At 37.3% G+C, this 13,749-nt stretch overlaps 1 protein-coding gene across 1 annotated transcript in view; it reads left to right on the top strand.

The window, feature by feature from the left end:
• Positions 1 to 13,749, top strand: part of KDM4C (lysine demethylase 4C) — a 179,224-nt gene that overhangs the window by 140,686 nt on the left and 24,789 nt on the right. Inside the window, exons 16-17 of the mRNA XM_053465979.1 lie at positions 3,424 to 3,479; positions 7,747 to 7,855. Coding sequence (XP_053321954.1) covers positions 3,424 to 3,479; positions 7,747 to 7,855 — 165 coding nt within the window. The remainder of the gene's footprint in view (positions 1 to 3,423; positions 3,480 to 7,746; positions 7,856 to 13,749) is intronic.

Below are 13,749 nucleotides of genomic sequence, written 5' to 3'. Positions count from 1 at the left end.
GGGTGCGTGTTATACACCAGTGCGTGTTCTACGCCGATAAATACGGTACTTTGTGCTCAGTTTATTTTGTAAGCACATTTTCTGCTTGGTCTGTGCTAATGTTTATGCCACCAAACAGTCTGGGATCCTTGAAGAGCGGACTGTCCGTTGACTGTCTTTATTCTTACCGTTGTCTAGTGTGCAATATACTCTTATGCATACCTATGCATTCCTAAACGTCCTCAGAAAACATTGAAAAACAACGGAAAAGCTATTGACTTTTCTGTTCTTCATGCGAGTGACCATTCCAAAATTGCTTGCAACATACTTTTGGGGAAATATTTATAGTTCAGGCAAACATAACTTCTGCTGTAAACATAAATTTGCTTTATGTGCAACACAGCAATCTATAAACACATTATTCCCAATGACAATATATAACTCAATGAACAACCATTCAGTATATCAGATGTTTGGTTTCATTCTAAGTAGGGAAATCTACTATTATGGCAGAAGTCAGCCATAAGTATCGTGGGAAATTGACCATGGGAACCTGGGAGGTTTCAGTTTATGGTTCTGATTACACAAGCAGATTGGAGTTCATGGTAAGAAACAGAGCAAGTAAATGCCCAATGCTATACGCATTCACATTTAAGAGTATTTGATGGAACTGCTGGATCTAGTAACACATATCGGGCTAGACTTTACAGGAAGTCATAATGCAGGAAGTGCAAATCAGAATTGGTGGGAAAAATGTTTAAGACATATACCCATAGCCCTGTGTATTTGGAGTTCCTTATGTCGGAGCCTACTATACTGCAGATATATTCGGGTACGTCTGTAAAAAAATTGAATAGGCCCGCTATTTAATGCAGTATGTTGGCGCGCTTAGTATTTATTCGATATACCTCAAGTCCTGTTTTGTCCAAAAACCTCCATTTTGAGTCAGTGTTTGAAAGACAAAAATGAAAATCTGTGTGAAACAGCAGCTCGTAATGCGTATGCATAGAAATGAAACATTGTAGTAAATAAAGTGCCGTGAAGTCTGGGCATCACTTTTTATTAGTCTAGGAGAATGACCTTGAATCCACCTGGGAATAATTGTTTCTGCAAGCACGCAGAATATCGCATAGCTAATTAATGTAATTAATATTAATGATTCAAATTTATATATAACTTCTGCAGTGTGCACAAAGGCAGAACATTTTTCTTTTTTATCTGACATTGTAATGCACAAGAAAACCATAGTAATAAAAGACACCTGGCACATTTAGCATAGCTAAAAAACTTTGTTTTTTGATCTAAGATTCTATGGCATGAAGCTGTTATGTATGTATTTTAATGGCTACGTAGTGCTATGTTTCATCTGCAATTTGAAGAATTGTGCAATTCTTCATTCTTTTGGCTTTGTATCAAGTGGTGGCTGGAGCCCTGCTTTCTTATTGTTCCTGTTAATAACCTGGAAACAGGCTATACAGCAGCTGTTGAGCACAATAGGTATCTAAAATACATCTGAAATATGGTATTGGATGATCATATGCTTTATATCATAAGATTCACTTCAATATCTTTTCAAGGTCAGGCGGTCATAATTCTATTTTTGCACCACGGAAAGTGTCAGAGTTGACTTAGCACATACCTTCAATTCATTTTAAGCTTGCTATGTACAGACTTAAAAGACATGACAAAGATGATACATCTCAATGCAAACACTCTTTATGCATGAACACAAAAGCAATGTCCCCAGGGATAAAGTACTTTGTTTTATATAATCTGTAGAACTCTGTTTTTGGCTGCACATATGGTCTCCTACAGAAAGATTCATATACATTTTTTGGCAATGTGTGGCTGATTTAGACCTTATTATTTTGTCATAGAATAATTGAAAAAAACTTAAGTGAAATATTTTTGAACATATGAGGCGCTCAAAACGCTAAGAGGCAAACACATACAGAAGCATATTTTATCAGGTAATTGGGCAGTATTCAGAATATACCGACATATTGGTTGTGAGTACCGGTATATGTTCAAAAAAATGTGTGTAATGATGGGAATAAATAAAGAAGCCCGGAGAGCATTTTGCTCTATGGAGGGACTGGTGATTGAAAAAGCATCCTTGTTGTCAGTAGGTTTGCATTGCAAAGATGAGGTCATCTGGTCAGAAAATGGCTTTATTGCAGTGGTATCAACATGAGTCAGTGAATGCTTGCAGTCCAACAAGTTTTAGTTTTTTTCTGTCATTGGATGACCATTTCAGTTTGTTCATGGCACATATAGTGCTATTACGCGCTGCTTAATTTGTAGCTCAAGTGGCTTCTTTTGTAGCTCAAGTGAATGTCCATCGTATAACTCCTACAAGGTTACCAAATCCTTTAATTTGGCCTTGATTAATAATGCATATTGCAAAATGAGCAAGGCAAGTTAAGAGCTAGGCATTTCCGTGCCTCATAGAGTTCCATCTGTGGATCATGAGATAACGTATAGAGGGCACGAGGTTTGTACCGAGCAGTGCGTTTCTTAGACTTATTATGTGATGTTAAACTGTAAGTTAAAGGATGCATAGTTCTTAATGGCAAATAAGTAATGAAATTTACAATGGTACAAGTACCTAGTATTTTGTTTTTGTCTGGACACCATAGAAGCCCCGGCGGAAGTGCAGGCAGTGGAGATTGTCTAAGCGAATTGTGCAGACATCCACGGCTGTTGGAGAGGAGGATGCGGGTCCCCTGCAGTGCTGCGGGGGATCTGGATCCTAATCCTGCTGCTTAACCGCAGCAGGGATAAATGAAAAAAAAAAAAAAAAACCTGCCCGGAACTGCAAGTCCCGTGTTTCGGGCGACACGAACTGCGAATCCCTGCGCTAAACCCTGAATATATTCGGGCTAATACGGTATATATATTTTTTAAAAACACCTTGTATTTGTATGTTTTTTTTGTTCATATGTGGTTAAAGCTTCAAATTAATAAATAAAATTACAAATCCACTACTTGTAATCGTACTGGCATTGTAGACTTTTTGCCTTTCAAGGTGTTTTTAGTCCTTTAAATGAGTATATTGATTATGTATGGAGAATAATGACAAGTACAAACTTTTATTTTCTGTTGATTTTGTGCTGCAGCACAAACCAATTTTGTTAATCAAAAAATTATTAAAAACAAGACAGTTTGTATTAGAGATGCATGTAAGACAAAGACCAGAATAATTTCTCCTCTCTTTGAAGGCAGACCCGAGAAGCTTTTCTGTATTGATGTTCTTTTAACTGATGTCTTCTAATAGTTCTTTTACAAAACAATTTTTTTCCAACTAAAATAATGAACTGGTCAGACAGTCCTTACGATTTATAAATTGCAGTTTAACTTTTCAATACACAACGTCTGATGGTCTAGTAGTAGTTACGTTTAATTGAGCACATTGTAATTATTTATCTTTTTCCCTTTCTAAAGGAATGCTGCCTTTGCAATTTGAGAGGAGGAGCTCTGAAGCAGACAACTGATGAAAAGTAAGTTATGGTACACAGTAACAGATTTACAATAAACAGTTTTTGACTAATGGCTATTAGGTCCAATGTATGCTTAGTTAAAATACCACCTTGTGAAATACCATGGGGTGTCTAGTTTTGAAACATAAATGGTTTGATGGGGGTAAATTCAAGTGACCAACTTCAAATATGTCCTAGGACATGGGGGCAGAATGACCAGATTCGAGGAAAATGGTTTTGAAACAGCAATATATAGTATCTCACAAAAGTGAGTACACCCCTCACATTTTTGTAAATATTTTATTATATCGTTTCATGTGACAACACTGAAGAAATTATACTCTGCTACAATGTAAAATAGTGAGTGTACAGTATCTATAACAGTGTAAATTTGCTGTCCCTTCAAAATAACTCAACACACAGCAATTCATGTCTAAACCTTGGCAACAACCGTGAGTACACCCCTAAGTGGAAATCCCCAAATTAGGCCCAAAGTGTCAATATTTTGTGTGGCCACCATTATTTTCCATCACTGCCTTAACCCTCTTGGGCATGGAGTTCACCAGAGCTTCACAGGTTGCCACTGGAGTCCTCTTCCACTCCTCCATGATGACATCATCATATTAGAGACCTTGCACTTCCCAACCTTCCGTTTGAGGATGCCCTACAGATCCTCAATAGGGTTTAGGTCTGGAGATATGCTTGACCAATCCATCACCTTTACCCCCAGCCTCTTTAGCAAGGCTAAATCATGTTGGAATACTGCCCTGCAGCCCAGTCTCCAAAGGAAGGGGATCATGCGCTGCTTCGGTATGTCACAGTACATGTTGGCATTCATGGTTCCCTCAATGAACTGTAGCCTCCCCAGTGCTGGCAGCACTCATGCAGACCCAGACCATGACACTCCCACCACCATGCTTGACTGTAGGCAAGACACACTTGTCTTTGTACTCCTCATCTGGTTGCTGCCACACACGCTTGACACCATCTGAACCAAATAAGTTTATCTTGGTCTCATCGGACCACAGGACATGGTTCCAGTAATCCATGTCCTTAGTCTGCTTGTCTTCAGCAAGCTGTTTGCGGGCTTTCTTGTGCATCATCTTTAGAAGAGGATTCCTTCTGGGAAGACAGCCATGGAGACCAATATGATCACTGATGAGCACTGATAGGATGACCCCCCACCCCTTCAACCTCTGCAGCAATGCTGGCAGCACTCATACCTCTATTTCCCAAAGACAAGCTCTGTATATGACGCTGAGCACGTGCACTCAACTTCTTCAGTCGACCATGGCAAGGCCTGTTCTGAGTAGAACCTGTCCTGTGAAACCGCTGTATGGTCTTCCCCACTGTGCTGCAGCTCAGTTTCTGGGTCTTGGCAATCCTCTTATAGCCTAGGCCATCTTTATGTAGAGCAGCAATTCTTTTTTTCAGATGCTCAGAGAGTTCTTTGCCATGAGGTGCCATGTTAAATTTCCAGTGACCAGTATGAGAGTGATAACAGCAAATTTAGCATACCTGCTCCCCATTCACACCTGAGACCTTGTAACACTAATGAGTCACATGACACCGGGGAGGGGAAATGGGTAATTGGGCCAAATTTGAACATTTCCACTTAGGAAACCTTGGCACCATTGTTGCCAAGGTTTAGACATTAATGGCTGTGGTGTTGAGTTATTTTGAGGGGACAGCAAATTTACACTGTTATACAGGCTATACACTCACTACTTTACATTGTAGCAGAGTGTCATTTCTTCAGTGTTATCACATGAAAAGATATAACAAAATATTTACAAAAATGTGAGTAGTAAACTAACGTTTGTGAGATACTGTACTTATTGCCCTATAACTTGGAAAAAAAAAACATTTGGTGTTTCTAAACTCAGGACAAATATTAGAATCTATTTAGCAGGTTTTTATCATTAGCTTTTGTGGGTGGGTAAAAGTCAGAAAAAGTCATTTTTTTCAATTTTTTCATCATGTATATTTTTTTAATAGTAAGTTATATGAAATGACCGAAATAATGGTATTCTATAAGAAAGCCATTCTTGCCCTGAAAAAAAACTATATATAACTTGTGTGGGTACAGTAAATGAGAGGGATGAACATTACAACTAAACGTGAGCATCACAGAAATGTTAAAACATCCATTGTAGGGAAAGGTACAAGAAATAAATACTAAAAAAACTTCTGTCCTTGAGGTGTTAATATTTTCTGCATTTTCCTGTAACTTGATACCCTTAAGCAGTTATATAGCTTTTTTCTTTGCAATAAGCTTATAGAACATGTTCCAGATGTAGCTATATCTCTAGTATGTATTTTGTGTATTTTGAAGGGGAAGATCTATTGTTTACTCTTGTTTATTTTGGTACCACAAAAGCACATTTCTATTGAGATTTTCTGTGTCAAGCAGTTATTGGAGCTAATGAAACTGCTTTGTCAATGTCGGCAAAAACCTTATCATACCACAGCCTATTTTCTTTTTCCTTTATTAGACGTAGGAGAAACTCACAATTCCTTAATCTTTGTGTTTTTGTTGTTTGCTTAGTTTTTTTTTGTCAAAACCCCAGAAAACCACTTGACAATTAATAAATGTTTTAGAACAAATGTCTGCCTTCTTTTTGTTGAACAGATGTATTAAATCATTTATTTACTTGCATGATTACAGCATTACCGTGGATGTGTTTTGTTTCGTTTGGTGTCCCATCCCCTTGTATTTTGCTATATTCTGGAATTGTTAGTTGGTACTCAATATCATTCCTTTAGCAATCAAATTTGACATTTTAAAAAAACATTCATTTAATAAAAATAAACTATTGAGTGTATGTTTTTGTAGATTTCAGTTAAGACAAAGTTACATCAAAAGAAAAGTTACCGGTTCAATGGAGGTATGGACAATTAGAACTTTCTAACTTGCCTGCTTGTACAACCAAGCGGGCTAACTTCTAAAATATAGGTAACAAGTGCTGACATGTAATGTTTTAGTTTAGGTTTGTTACCAAAGTACTTCAAAATGTAAATTAGAGTTTTTGAAATTGAAATTAAAGTTTGGGGCACCGATTCATAAGAAATCTGATGAAATGGAGAGTACATGGAAGGGTCACACAATGAATAGAGGGGATTAAATATTTAAAGTATATCAAGTACAGAGCAGAAAAAATAAATTCAAATTCACTGCTGTGGAGGTGTCCACAGGTACAATTGATTCTCCACAAAATGGACTAGATTAATTTTGCCAAAAAAAAATAAATTTGAATCAATATTTTACTTTAAGTAGTGATTACATAGTAGGACTTATTCACTTTAATTAGTATGTTTGTCCGAAAACGAGTAGGAACCCCAACGAACCAAATGAAACCGAATCAGAATTTTCGTTTGCATTTTTTTTTTTTTTTTTTTACTTCCTCTCACTCTTACGCTTTCTCACGGTCTCTCTCAATGTCTTCCTGCCTTCTCTGCCAAACGCCTTCATGTCACCATCTCTTTTTTTGGCAGCTGTGCTTCTTGTCTTGTCTCATCTTGTTCTTCTTTCATCTTTGTTCTTTCTTGGTCCACTTATCCACTCAGTAAATCTGGCCATTTGGAGGAAGCCCAAGAGGCCAGAATAATGCAGATGGATTCACGGAAGAAGAGAAAAGTACAGAAATGCTCCTCTTTCTCTGCAGATCCATCTACTTTATTCTGGCCTCTTGGAGTACTTCCTCAAAAGAGCTAGAGGTGCACACGATGGGGACAGGGTCTCCCCCATTCCTCTAATCGTTCCCAGTTACGGAACTGCTTCAGAAGGCCTGTATAACACAGCTGATAGCTGGGGAAGCGGACCAAGAAATAAGACAAAAAAAAATAAAAACAAGAAGAGACAAGAAAAGAAGCACAGCTGCAGAAAAAGAGATGGAAGTGTGTGTGTGTGTATGTGTGTGTGAGAGAGAGAGAGAGAGAGAATGACGTGGAGTGGCATTGAATTTCATTTCCGCATTGAAAACACTTTACCAATTCCATTCAAATGGAAAGGGCAGGAAACTAAATTTGTTGTCCAAAAACTGAACATAAAATGTATCCAAATTATTTTTGGTCCATGTGTACAAGTCTATTATCTAGTGAGAAAGAAATAAGAGAGGAGCTGTATATGGGATGGATGGAATCATGACTCCATTTCTCAAAATGCATCTGAAATACTGAGCAGGTAAGGGTAATGCGAAATGTGAATTGTTCAACTGAACCTTTCTTTGTGTACTTTACGTTAACTGTTATATTGTTGTTTTGTTAACAATTACATTTTTTTTTCCAGGTGGGCGCATGTGAAATGTGCAATTGCTGTTCCAGAGGTTAGATTTAAAAACGTGACTGAGAGATCTCAAATAGACACCAGCAGAATTCCACTGGAAAGGTTAAAATTGGTGAGTATCACCCCACTGAAAAACATAGTATACTGTGAACTGTAGACATTCTAACAAACTGGCTTTTAAGTGATCGCTGTGGTTTAATAAAGTGGTATGGATATACCAAAAGTGCTTGACTAATCAACTTATCAGTTAAGCTGTCACCCTCAACCCTTTATACAATAGAGTTAAATGCTGCTATTCTCTTATTATTGTGCAAGGAACAACCTGGCATTATGCAGCCAGGCTTTTGTAATATAACTAAATAAAGAACTTCTTTACATTTATAGATGACTACAAATATCCTTATTGATGAAGTAAAAAAACAAAAATGCGAAATGAAAGTTTTTAACACTTAACATTATCATCAATGTGTGGGTAATGAATATGCCTAAACATACACATAATATTCTTTTTGTATATTCATTGTTTATACCCCTTTTTTATAATAAATGTTAAGAAAATGTGTAGCTTTTAAAAAGTTTTACATTTATTTGAGTAGAGGGTCAGGAAGCTTGCCAAAATGAACCACAAGCAAAGCTGCTGCAAGCCTAAACATGTCCTCCAAAAACATAATGCGTAAGGCCCCAAGAGCTGATCCACTTCTGGCTGTTGTTCCTCCCCTCCTGATGAGTTAGACATTGGGCACAAACTCTCATTACCCCCCCAAGTGTTACTTAATGACACCCTATCTTGTCACATAATGCACCATTTCATTATGGTTGATGTTTATGGAACTTGTGCTGAGAAAAAGTAGTTTAGGCTTTCATTTGCAAAGTCTAAGCTTATTTATATGAATGTGACTTAAAGCAAAAGATAGCAAAAGTATTGCTTCCTTTCCATGACTAACCCCTCGTTCAATATTTGTCAATTCATGGATAAAAGTTGAACCCAATGCTGAAAATGTTGCTCTTTAAATAAAATGAAATCACAATTTGTTTAGTGTGTAGGGCTGCTACAATGGGCTCCTTCACATGTGGCCTACGTGAGCACATAAGAAAGCAAAGCAAGTTGTTATATATATATATATATATATATATATATATATATATATATTGTCGTCATGTGCTGCAGCACTGTACAGTTGGTAAACAGGACATAATAATTAGTGTATAACGTAACAATTTTGATTTACAAAGGCAAATGGCAAGAAAGGCCCTGCTCATACAATCTTACAAGTCTTGGCTAGCTCTATATATTTAGTCGGTTGACTTGTTGACTAATTTTCAGTTGGATATTTCTTAAGAATTTAATTAATCCTTTTCTGAATCATGTTGGTTTTCTTCCCATAAAAGTTGTGTTATCCAAAGACATTTTGGATTCACTTTCCGAAAATTGTTAAAAAGAATGCTGATGGCATTAAAGAGGTTTGTTAAGGAATGACTCCAATTAGTAGGTGTGACTTTAATCCCGGTATAACTGTCTAATTTCAGTTTCCGTTGAGTCGTGTGAAGCTAAATAAAGAGGTGTGTGTGTTTGGTGCTAGACTGGATTTACAGCATCTCTACAATAAACAGCCATGCAAATCGTCTTGGGTTTATAATTTGTCGAGCAGCTTGTTTAGAAATTGTAGGTTGCAGAACATTATTAACTCGTAGGAAAAGTTGGGCTGAAGTCAAGAAATAGTGCATGTATTCAGAAACGCTAATATATATGTATGATGTTCGCAGACCCCGGCAGTACATCTCTGGCATGATTTAGCTGGCACGTTTACTTCCCTGCCTGCAGTTATATTGTACAACCAAGTGCAAATGAATGTGCTTGCCGCCGCCAGTTTTATAGCACTTGGACGTTCGCATAGCTTTTCATCATGTAGGAGCGTGGCAAGACTCCTCTGCCTAATTTAGATCTTTTCATGTGTGATTTGTTCGTGCAGTTTTTCCTCATAAAATACAGCTGCAAAAGTGTCAACTGTGACTCAATATTGTGATAAAACAAACCAAAGTTTATCCTTGAGATTTTATTTTGTCCAAGGCTGAATCATGTGTAGGACCACGAGTACAGGTTTCATCATGTCGTGAGTTTCTGCACGTTTACTACAATTAAGTGTTTTCGTTAATGTTCTTAGCAAATGCAGTGTTCAATCTCTTTTATATAAAAAAAAAAAACAAAAAAAAAAAAAACATGCATTGTTCATTGCTTTATGTTAAAAATTATTGTTCTGGGTTTATTACAGTGATAATAGCTTGTAGAAACGCTATGCTGTGATCGCAATAGAATATTTTCCAGAAATACAGTTTTAGAGTGGGGGGAAAAAACGCCAACATGTTTGTTTGTGTCCTTCAAATAACACAGGACTAGATGTGTAAACTTTAAATGACCTCCACATTCTTCCCAGATGTGGTACCCATAGAGTCCCCAAGAGTTAAGGTACTCCATCTTTCTTCACATTATCAAAAGCAGTTCAATCAGAACAACTTTCGCTGGGGGGGGTTGTTCCTGGTGTTCTTAATCAGCAGATTTTCTGACATTCTTGCACGAGAACCTTTTTCTCTATTTAAGTAACACATGTTCATCTGGAAAAGTGACCAAATCACTGGTCATTTTATAATATTTGCTACAAGCATTGAAACATCGTCGTTTGATGGAATCAGTGAGCTTCGATGGATTGACTATAATCTTTTTAATAGCAATATTTTTTCTCAGCTGCTAGCTTAATGTCTCCTAACTGGTGTGACAAGACTTTGAAAATGAAAGTGCCAAATACATATGCTTACTCTCCCTTTTTTTTTTCTTTTCCGTGGAACATTCTCTTTATCGCATGGTGGCATATGATGAAGAAAGACGACCTGGAGGCAGCAATTTAATAAATTAAACTTGAACCTGCAAGGCACATTGCATGCCAAACTAATTTACTTGCTTCCAATGAAGAAGTCAGTAGAAATTTACATCAGGGTATTACAGGAATGCAAACACTTTTCATATGGTGCTACACAAATTAAATAAGAAAGGTCTAATGGAAACCTATTTGTACCTGAGGAGAAAAAGCATATACAGATTTATTAGTTGCATGCTATCCACTAGGACAAAAACTGTAAGTATATAAACAGAAGGGGACCGAATAGTCGTAAGTATATGGAAGGTCAACTCCATATGGTAGAGTTCCTATGTAGTAACCATGCAAACATTTCTGATGGGTTAGGCAATAATGGGTTCTAAATGTAACCTGCCAAACTTCATAAACATACTTAGTGTATTCACAGTGAGAAAGTGCATGGTTTTATTAAAAAACTTTGTTTACAAGAAGCATGTGAAAATCACTTTGCAGTTTGAACCAAGAATATTGAAGAGGTGACAACAATCTAAACTGTTAATTAAGAAAAGCCTTTCGGCTACCAATGTTGCTACAGTGACTTTATTTCTGTTTGAGAGCGAATGAAAAAAGTATAATAAATAAATTGAGGCTCACGGGGGCATTTCAGTTAGACGTAAACAAAATGTTTTTGTAGCTTTCAGCGTTTAACTGCCTATATGCTACGTATTGACTTTGGAGCGGACAATCATTGCAATGTCCTTACAAAATGCGTGTACGAGGCTCTTTTGTTGCATTATCTGTTGCGCGTCTTATTATTTTTACATTTGAAAATCCTATTTCTCTGTCAAAATAGAGGTGGAAAATGAGTTTGAGAATAGATGAAGCTGCCCCCAGGCTTTCAACGACCTCAAATTTTGTATTTGACAAGTGAACCGAGTATAAGCACAAGTGTACTCTGAGCGACAAACATCATTTTGAAAAGGGGTTTACACTACAATGATGACTGATCTATAAGCCTTTCAGTGTTTGTCAAGGGCCACAGCATTCTGCTAAGAAGCCTACGCACTTTCAGATCTGCAGCTGCAGGGAAATAATAGAAGGTTTGAAAGCCACAGATTGTGGTTCTGAAAGGTCCATCAATTCTGAGAATGGAGTGGTTTCACTGCATTGTTTTAGATGGAAAACATGTTAAAACGAAAAGGCCATAGTTAGCCACGTTTTTTTTGCCAAACTAGGAACTTTTCATGGATCCTTTTTTCAATAGAAGTAGAATATTGCTTTTGATAACAAAAGGGTCTAGTGGGCAACTTATTGTTTTGAAATCAAATGGGCTTCATACAGTAAGCCTTTGTAGGTTTCAAATAATTATCCATTCTTTCAATTTTTTTGCTGCATTTACTAGAATTATTTAAGCGCCTTTCTCTCTGCTCCATTCCAGTACTGCATGGGTTACAGAAATTGATTACATTGTGTGTTTTTCCATTTTGCTAAATCTACAGAAGGATGACAGAAGCTCATCATTTTTTTCCTTGCAGTAAAGAGCAAAGACATTTTTGACATTGATGCATGGCATGGCTATCATGCGTTGCCAGAGATGTAAAGGCTTATTGATTACCATGCAACATTTCAGAAAGTATTGCTGTAGAAACATTTTTAAAATATAAAGCATTATTCGTGCATGTTGTCAATGTCACATATCAACTTTAATCGTAAACTGTTCTAAAAAGGATGCTGAAATAAACAATGCAACATCTTCAGGGAGATTTCTATCGAATGGGGATATACCTATATGAAAAAGACCATTTTAAAATAAGTAGTTATGGAAAGAGTCCAAGGGGTGAAAGGTTTGGATGTTTTTAGATGGCTGTTGAAAAATACCAACCTAGTCATTATTTTTTTTTTTTTTTGCAAGAATTAAATTAGAAAAATGAATGAGATGAAAAGTAGGTAAAAATAATGTAGTTGACTCACGACTCACTAAAGGACAGTTAACAGGAGAGTTTGCAGATCAGTTGAGGTGCCAGGAACCTCATTGTGAGAAACAGCAACCCTGAGCACGTGATACCATGTCACTACCAGGAGGTTTCAATCTGGTGATTTATCGGTCTGGTTCCTGACCGTTTTCATGGATTCTGGGTTTTGACTTTGTTCTGCAACCCTTGGTACCTCGTTATGGACTGACTATATTTGGATTTGAAGGAACCAACGTTGGAGAGTTCCCCGCGGTCTCAACTTGCAGGCAGACTGGAGCAACTGACATTAGGTCCATTAGGTTCTTGCAGGAGGACCATGCCCGTACCAATCAGCAAGAAAAACAGAAAAAAAACAGCTTGACGCATTTTGCACTTAATCATAAGCTTATTAAGCACTTAAGCTGGGTTTTTTGTTATGCTATGGTGTATTTTGCCCTATATAAACTTTATTAAAATGCTTAGAAGCATTGGACCGACTTCTAGGGCTCTGTAGTTTTGTTTCCTCTTTTGTTGCTAATTTTGGACTCTTCACTATGTTATGGTTTCTTGTGTACCTGGTATATGACCTGTACTTGGAGTATCACTTTTGTACCTTGCTCTGGTCCCCTCTGTGTCTGGCCTTGTGCACGTCTATCAGCCTATCTGCTGTGAGCCCTAGTCCATCAACCTATTGAATCTTGTAGATAGCACAGTGCTAAGGCTGTAGTAGACAGCCATCTTTATCCTCAGACGTCGGCCTTCATCAAGTGCAGGGTCTGAACAAGCATCTGTCCCTGCACAGAGACTCCATCCTGACCTGGGACCTGCAGTCGTGACATGAGATTTTAACTTCTTGACTATGAAGGTCCCACCCCAGTGAGTTTCTGCTGCAGGGAGAGCTTGGCTGGCCATGTGTAGGGCATTCAGTGAGTTTTTATGTGATAAAGGATGAAATCACCGTACTGGAAAGAGTACAAGTGTTTGTGGAAGAGAACATTATCAATACAGTCTTTTTTTTCCCATATTATTTTCTTATCCAATGCATATTTTTATGTTAAAATTATTGTTTTGTCCAATTGTCTGTTTTCGGTATTTGGTTAAAAACCATGAATATCCACAATTTTATTAATGGTCAAGTGCATTAGCATTAAGTGCATTCCCTTTTCATAGCCTGTTTTGGAAGATGTGCCCTGTTTATTGAGCAC

This window comes from Spea bombifrons, chromosome 1 (assembly GCF_027358695.1).
Source record: "Spea bombifrons isolate aSpeBom1 chromosome 1, aSpeBom1.2.pri, whole genome shotgun sequence".
Taxonomy (NCBI): domain Eukaryota; kingdom Metazoa; phylum Chordata; class Amphibia; order Anura; family Pelobatidae; genus Spea; species Spea bombifrons.
This window is presented reverse-complemented; position numbering and strand designations above follow the sequence as displayed.